This window comes from Volvox carteri, assembly GCF_000143455.1.
Source record: "Volvox carteri f. nagariensis unplaced genomic scaffold VOLCAscaffold_16, whole genome shotgun sequence".
Lineage (NCBI taxonomy): Eukaryota > Viridiplantae > Chlorophyta > Chlorophyceae > Chlamydomonadales > Volvocaceae > Volvox > Volvox carteri.
Genome location: NW_003307559.1, coordinates 255,911 through 263,711, shown reverse-complemented (window position 1 = coordinate 263,711; position 7,801 = coordinate 255,911). Strand labels below are relative to the sequence as shown.

The 7,801-nt window shown below is 62.7% G+C and overlaps 1 protein-coding gene across 1 annotated transcript in view; it reads right to left on the bottom strand.

Annotated features, from left to right (window-relative positions):
• Positions 1 to 281: 281 nt before the first annotated feature.
• VOLCADRAFT_90230 (uncharacterized protein) overlaps positions 282 to 7,801 on the bottom strand; it is a gene marked incomplete at both ends in the record, with an annotated part of 14,933 nt that continues 7,413 nt past the window's right edge. Inside the window, 11 exons of the mRNA XM_002949771.1 lie at positions 282 to 492; positions 772 to 845; positions 1,375 to 1,512; positions 2,189 to 2,326; positions 3,739 to 3,969; positions 4,126 to 4,223; positions 4,380 to 4,458; positions 4,807 to 6,380; positions 6,691 to 6,757; positions 7,335 to 7,340; positions 7,419 to 7,533. Coding sequence (XP_002949817.1) covers positions 282 to 492; positions 772 to 845; positions 1,375 to 1,512; positions 2,189 to 2,326; positions 3,739 to 3,969; positions 4,126 to 4,223; positions 4,380 to 4,458; positions 4,807 to 6,380; positions 6,691 to 6,757; positions 7,335 to 7,340; positions 7,419 to 7,533 — 2,731 coding nt within the window. The remainder of the gene's footprint in view (positions 493 to 771; positions 846 to 1,374; positions 1,513 to 2,188; positions 2,327 to 3,738; positions 3,970 to 4,125; positions 4,224 to 4,379; positions 4,459 to 4,806; positions 6,381 to 6,690; positions 6,758 to 7,334; positions 7,341 to 7,418; positions 7,534 to 7,801) is intronic.

The following is a 7,801-nucleotide window of genomic DNA, read 5'->3' as shown; positions in this document are numbered from 1 at the left end:
AGCAAAACAGGCCCCTTCCACATCACAAGCATCACAACCCGCAATACACCGACCCGCTACTTCTGCTTTCATTTGCTCTTCCCCCTTCTTCCCGCACGTCCCCCATGTCACCTCCTAGCTGCTGCTACAGCTGTAAGTAATTATCTGTGAGCCATCATGACCCTCCCTGCAACAGCTCGACCGCTTCAGCACTACTGCTGCTACAGCTTCTCTTCCACGAACTCCCCTGTCTGTTAATTGCCTCCCGCCCCCTTCCCAAACCCCCGCCCGTGCGCGGGGCCCTACTGCTGCCGCCCCCCCGCCCTCTGCGTCATCAGTTGCGCCTCGTACTGCTGCAGGGCGGCCACCGCCGCGGACCGCAGGGCCTCCGCGTCCGGTGCGCTGCTGGCCACCACGTCCCGCAGGTAGTTGATGGCGTCCGCCAGCAGCGTGAGGCGCTCGCGGCTGAAGGGGGGCTTCGTGCGGGACAGACCCGCCATGGCCAGGGCGCACCTGGAAGCGGAGCGAGAGGGGGAGGAAAGGGGGGGAGGAACTAACAACAAACGGCCGTGGTCGTGGGCTTGGTCGTGGGAAAGGGGCGGTCCTGGAGAAACGGACATGGCAGCAGGAGGCGGGGAGACAACCACCTCTAGTGCGCTTCGTCCCCCTGCCACACACCGCGGGGGCTCTCGCATGTCTAAAAACCCTAGCTTAAAACCCGATACCCCTTCACAACCCCCGGAGGGACAACCCCGCTACGAAACACCCCCCCCCCGCAACCCTATGCCGCACCTGTACTTAGCGGGCACCATGCCCGGCTCCCCTTCAAGCACCCCCTCGAACTTGTCAATGGCCGAGGTGTAGAGCTGCGTCACCACCGGCAGGGTGGGCCCCCCTGGAGCCAGGCCGTCCGGGGTGGCCGCCAGCAGGTCGGCCCGGATGACCAGAGCCCGGCCCCAGTTGACCAGGGCACGGGAGCTCCAACCTTCCAGCTCCAGAACCTGAGCGAGTGAGTGAGTGAGTGTGTGAGTGCATGTGTGAGTGAGTGTGTGAGTGAGTGAGTGAGTGAGTGTGTGAGTGAGTGAACAAACGTATAGAAGCAAGGAGGGATGGAGGGAGAAAAAGGCGAACCAGGGATGGAGGGGGGCAGGGGAAGGCGATACTGGAGGTGAGGAGAGCGGAGAGAAGATATGAAGATACGGCCATTCCAAGTGCAAGCGGAGTGGAAAGGCGGAAGGAGGGAAGTGACTCTGTACGACGGTGAACACACGCGTGTGTACGTGCCATGTGCCAGTGCCTCCAACGGTCAATCCCTCCACAAATGCGAATAAAAAACCCAACCCAACCCCTCCCTTCCCTTCCCCTCCCCCTTACCCCTCATCCCAACCCAACCACCTTTAAAAACATGACCCCGGCGTCCGTGAGCAGCGCGTTCGCCTCCCCCGTCATGGCCCTCTCCGCGTCCCGCTGCGTTGCGGCCTCCGAGGGGGAGGAGGGGGGGGGACCCGAGCGAAGCGCCTCCAGGTAGGCGGCCTAGCGGGGCGGAGGGGGAAAGGAAGGGGAAGGGGAAGGGCATTTGGGGGTATGAAAGTGGGAAGTGATCTGCTGCCGGTGGCGGGTGGCGGGGTGGGGAGGAAAGAGTGGGCAGGGGCCGATAGGGGGCCCGATGTGGTAGACGAACAACCGGGGGGGGGTACGATGATCTGTTTTCATTCTTCAATATCAGGAGTCGTAGCACACATGGGCATCGTACAAATGGCCGTACATCTTCCTAGGAGGGCACTGCTACACACTTCCTAACTAGTAGTACTGCGCTTTCTCCCTTGCAACCTACAACGATACACCCCCCCAGCACACCACCACCACCACCACATAACCAAGTAAACCCCCAGGTACGCCCCTCCAACCCCGCCCCACCCCCCTCTCCCTCACACAGTTAACGAAGAAGATTCCCTTGGATGTTACAAGAATTATATTGCTATGATAAAACCAAGATGACCATAAATAACAAAATTAAATAACATATTTTAATTCTTATCTCTGTAAAAGGTTCATAGCTCTCTTCCGCCTCACCCCCGGGCGAAGAGATGGGCACTGGTGCATCTAGACCTCTTAAGAAGGAAAGGTCTCCCCCTCCCCCCCTGCCAAGACCCCACCTCCCCCCCCACCTTGAGCTCCCCCCCTGCCAAGACCCCACCTCCCCCCCCACCTTGAGCTCCCCCCTGGCCAGCAGCGCATTCCCCAGGTTGCCAAGCGCCTTGGCGTCCGAGGCGGCGGAGGGCAGCTCCGCGGCCCGCGTGAAGGCGGCGATGGAGGACTGGATCAGCGAGTCAGCCAGACCGTAATCCTGCGGACAGGCAATCAGGCGGCGGGGGTGAGGGCGAGAGAGAAGAAGGGGAGGAAGGAATGGCGGTGGGGGTTTGAGGTATGGGAGGTATGGGAGGGGGGAACGACGAACCACGAGCGAGTGAAGTGAAGCTGCTGGCAAGGACAGAGTGTTCAAGAAGTAGAACTGACCAGTAGGCGGTTTTGAAGGAGGCGACCTCGGGATGATGTAATGATGACGACCGCGGAAACCTACCTACCTACCTACCTACCTAGCCGCCAAGACTAAAATAAGAGCGGAAGAAGATCAGGAAAACCATCCGTAATATTGTAGAGGTAGTAGGTATACAGGCGGCGAAAGAGCGAAAAACGGCGAAAGTGAGTAGAGAAAGAGGTGGAGGACGTAAGCTGGAATATATTTGCTCGCCAGCCTGGCGGCGGAATTTGAGGAACCTGGACAGAACTGGCTGATTAGCTGGTGGTGATAAAAAGCTGCTGGTGACATGCAAGTGCTCCTCCCACCCCCACCCCACCACGCCGCTGACCCGACCGACCCGACTATCCCAGTCCGGCTATAGCCGACCGATGCAACGCGATTCACCGAGAAAGCTCAAATCTACTCGGACTCACCTGGCCAGGCAGCAGAAGCGGCGGGCAAGGAGGGCACATGCGAGGAGGCAGAGCGGAAGAAAGGTTGTGAGCAGCGAGCGATGAAGAAAAAGCAACGCATGCGAATGTCGCTGAAGGGCTATAGCTGGCAGGCTGGGGAAACCGGGAATAAGAAGACCTAACGACCCTATGTGAAAGCGGAAGATAAACCAGGGGCTAAAAAGGAAAGACAGATGCAAAGGCGGCGCAGGACGACGCAGAAGGTGTCGTACTAGATGACGGAATCGACAATGTGATATGACGCATTGGACGACGTGTACGGCGGCAGGGACGCAAAGAAGGTAGAAATGGAGAACTGGGTTGGAAAGAACGCAAAAGAAAGGCCAATGGGAGGAGAGGCAGTCGGTAGGAAGAGAACCGCGTGTGTATATGGGAGGGAGGGGTGCCGAGAAGGGGAGAAAGGAGGGCGTGGAGGAAAAGGAGGCGAGGGAGAAGGGGGAGTGGATGACAAGGCAAGAGGAGGGCCAAGAGAAGACCACCGGAAAGAAGGGATGAGACCAATGACGGGAACAGGATGGAAACCTATGGGTTCGGGGACCTTCGGGGGTTTTAGTAGGGGGGTTGGGTTGGGGGGCCTTCGGGCGGTAAGAAAGTGAAAATGAAGGCGCGGAAGGACGCGGGATACAAAGGCCGGGCGGATCCCGGGGCGCCCCCTCATTGTTCGGCGGGAGGCAGGAACACACCGACACCCCCTGTAGCGAGAAACCGGTACCCCGACCCCAACCCCCGGGTCATGTTCTGGGACGACCCCCCTCCCCCCCTCACCTCCCCCTTCCTCGTCTCCTCCCTCCCCAGCCGCAGCAGTCGCAGCCCCTCGCTGATGAGCTCGGTGCCGCCAAGGCCCTCCAGCGGCCGAGGGCGGTACGAGTCCGACGGAGGGGGAGAAGGAGCGGGTGCAGCAGCAGCAGCGGGAGCAGCACCACCCGGCGACGGCGCTGATGGGGGAGTGCTGCTGCCCCAGACGGGCTGCTGTTGTTGTTGCTGCTGTTGCTGTTGCTGTGGGTGCGCAACGGGGCTACGAGGCTGCAGCGGCGGCGGTTGCGGTTGCTGGAGTGGCTGGGGTGGCTGGGTTGGCCAGAACGGCAGCCGCAGCCGCGGCTGCTGCTTCAGCTGCTGTTGTTGCTGTTGTTGCTGTTGTGCTGGCAAGGGTACCTGAGAGGGCTGTACGGGCGGCGGTACCGGTGCCGTGAACTGCTGTATCATGTCGTACCACGACGGCTTCTCGGCCGGCTGCTCTGCTTGCGCCCCACCTACCCATCTAGGAAAGGCCAAAGGCGAGGGCGAGGGGGCGGCGGCGGAAGAGGAGGAGGAGGATGGGGGGGAAACCGGGGGTTGTTGGGAAGGGGGAGTTGCGGCGGATGTGGAGGCGGGGGCGTAGCCCCCTCCGTAGCCCTCCCCATACACACCGGCACCCTGGAAGCCCCCGTCCTGCATCAGCTGCTGCTGCTGCTGCTGGTCGTACGGACTGTACTGCACTCCCATCCGCTGCGACGACGGTTGAGATGAGGGTTGAGGTGGTTGGCCTGGTTGTTGCTGAAGTCGCGGATCCCATCCGTACGGTTCGCCCTGTTGTGGTGGTGGTGCGTATCCTGGATAGGAGCTGGCTGGGTAGCTACCGGCGGTGGGGGGGGGTCCCGGTGAGCCGTCAAAACCACCCGGGGGTGTAGGGGGGGAGGCGGGGGGGGCGCCAGGCGCCTGGGGGAACGAGACGTAGGAGGTCGAGGGGGAAGAGGAGGAAGGGGAGGGGGGAGGAGGGAAGGACGAGAGCGGGCCTTGATATGCAGGCACTGGCTGCTGCTGCTGCTGCTGCTGCAGCGGCGGCGGCGGCCGCACCTCGTCATACGGCAACGGTCCGGGTCCGCCGTACGATGCCGGCTGTAGCGCGTCCGCCATTTGCGGTGGCATGGACCCGTCAAAGGCGGGTGGTGCTGACGGGATTACCGGTGGCGGCGCTGTGGCTGCTGCTGCGGCTGCCACTGTCGGGGGGCGGCGGATGTCTGGCTGTAGCTGTTGCTGCAGCTGTAGCTCTGGGGGCTGCTGCTGCTGTTGCCAATTCGCTGCTTCCGGATACGGCTGTAGCTGCTGCAGTGGCTGCTGTACTTCTTGAGCTGCTTCACGCTGCGAAGGAGGCTGCTGCTGCCGTTCCGCAGCGGCCGGCGCCGCGGCAGCAGCACCAGCGGCAGTAGCCCCTTCCGACAGCGAGCCTTCAAACGGCGGCAACCCCACAATGCGCAGTTGTGACTCAGCTGGCCTGACGGCGGCTGCAGCAGCAGCATTGCCACCATCATCACCGGCGCTCTTCCCGCCGCCGCCGCTGCTCCCACTGGAGCTTGCTTCGGAGCCTGAGCGCCTCCGTGCCTCCGCCAGCTGTAGCATCATGTCGTACGCTTCATCCCGCGTGACACCAGCCGTGCTTGTCATCGACCCGCCGTCAACGCCGCCTCCGCCAGCACGCTCAGGCGGCGGCGGCGGCGGCGCCCCTGACGCCAGGCTGGCCTCGAACGACAGTACGTCAACCACCTCGCTACTACCGCTACTGCTACCGCGGGCAGCGGCGCCGCTGCCCCTCATCGCTGGCGGTTCCACGGCAGACCCTGGCGCCGCCGCCGCCGCCAGCTGCCCCTGAGCTGCCATAAGGCTTATTTGGCTGGTAAGCGCCGCCAAGGCCTCCTTCATGGACTCCATGCTGTTTTGGAGCTCCCACTGCTGCTGCTGCTGCTGGGCGGCCGCCGCTGCTACAGCCTCGGCCGTGAAATCTGGCGATGACGACGATTTTGGCAGCGACGGTGGCGACGATGGCGGTGGCGCTGCCGCCGCCGCTGCGGCGGCTGCAGCCGTCGGCAGCTGAGCCATCGCCGCGGTCACCCCGTCCATTTTCGCATCGACGTCACGCAGCAGCCGCGCAACAGCTTCCACGCCGTCAAGCAGCCGCGCCAACTCCGCCGGCGGTGGCGGCGGCGCCGCCACTGCTGCCGCCGCCACACCATCAGCTTCCGTTGTCGCCGCGGCCTGCTGCGCAAGCTGCAGCTGCTCCTGTTGCCCCTTCGAAACGGCTGCTACAGCCACCTGCAGCTCTGTCACGCCAAGCTGTAGTGGCTGCAGCGCCGCCGCCAGGCCGTCGAAGCTCTCCCGTAGTACGGTCTGCGCCGCCAAGATATCGTTACGTACACTGTCAGCCTCGCGCGCCGCCGCCGCCGTCACCTCAGCACGCGCCTCCGCCACCTGCATCGCCAGCGCCTCCCCCACCGCCGCCGCCACCGCCGCCGGCACCTGCCCCCCCTGTAGCAGCGCGCCCTCCGTACCCGCCGGCACCCCCTCCACCAACCTCTCTAACCGGGTTAGACGTCGACCCAGCGCCGACCACTGCTCGTCGTCCATGGGTACGGGACGTACGGCATTAAGACGACCTGTACAACATCAGGAACGAAACTCTTCGCTCCTGTGATGTGTAATATGACTGATGGGATGAAACAACTCGGGAAAGTGTGTACGGCACCTAGTCATGGCGGGGATCCCAAGCAAGGGGTGGGGGTTGTATCCTCCGCTAGCTAGCCACCACACAGTACGACTACTGCTATTAGTGCTCACCCCCCAGTATACACCAACACGGGGAGCCCCCCTGTACCAATTCTTCAAACCCCCCGTACCCTCCCCCCAACACCCTCCCCCTCCCCTCCCCCGCACACACGTCTCCCCCCCCATAGCCCTTGAGCCCACCAAAGGCATCCGCTTGGAAGTCCAGGATACGAGCCACCGCCATCTCCACCTCCTGACTCACAATGGCCTGTCGTACATCCGTACACACACATGTCGAGGTTAGTAATCCGTGGAATACCCTCCTCAGAGACCGCGCAAGGAATCATGGGCCGCACTTCAGGGTCCCCTATCGGGTCTGACATGACGTGGAGTGACGCGAGCAGAGGGCAGGGGGGCGCCAACCCCCTCACCTGACCCCTTTCCGCCCTCTTCCAGTCACCCTAGTCAACTTCTCAGTGGATCGCTCAGGTTCCGCACCCACCACCAGCATCCAACGGAATCTGCCGGATCGACAGCGCCCCAACTCCATCCCTGGTCGGCTCGCAGGTTAACTTTATCCCAGGTCACCACCATCCATCAACTAGGGGCGCAATACCTCCACCATCGGAAGGACTTTTTGACCCTAACGGGTATCGATCCCGGGATCTCCCGGGGGCAATGGTCACGCGTTACCAGTAGTGCCTAACCTAGTATATGTGTATGTACGTATGTATGAATTCCTCGCGACTCAGTTGGTGCACACACATACACACACATACACACACATGCACAATCACCCGGTGCCACAGCCCCCACCTCTTCGCCACCACCTCCACCAAACCCACCTGCAGCTGCTCAGGAGTTATCACGGGAGGCGGCGGAGGCGGGGGTGGCGGAGGCGGAGGCGCCACACCGCCTGCCGTACTCACCGCCGACCCCGCAGGCCCGGCGGCGGCGCTGGCCTCCACCGCCTCCGCCGCGGCAAGTGCCGGCGGCAGCGCAGCCGCCAGCATCTGCGGCAGCCGCCGTACAGGCTCCATAGACCTGACAAGGGCGAATCCAAGACGACAGGGTTGTGTGCGTGCGTGTGTGGAGGGGGAGGGGGGAAATAGTCAGGCGGCGGGATTTTGAAAGTCTGGAGGAAGGGGGGGGGGGAGGAGCTCCGGGTTCAACCGGGTTCAATCGTGTGTGTGTGTGTGTGTTTTGCAGGTCTCCGTACAAGGGAGGGGTCTGAATACACATGAGGTACGTGGCGGACCAGGCGGCGCAGGCTGGGGTCTTATTCATCAACCCAAATTCCATTAATCCAGCC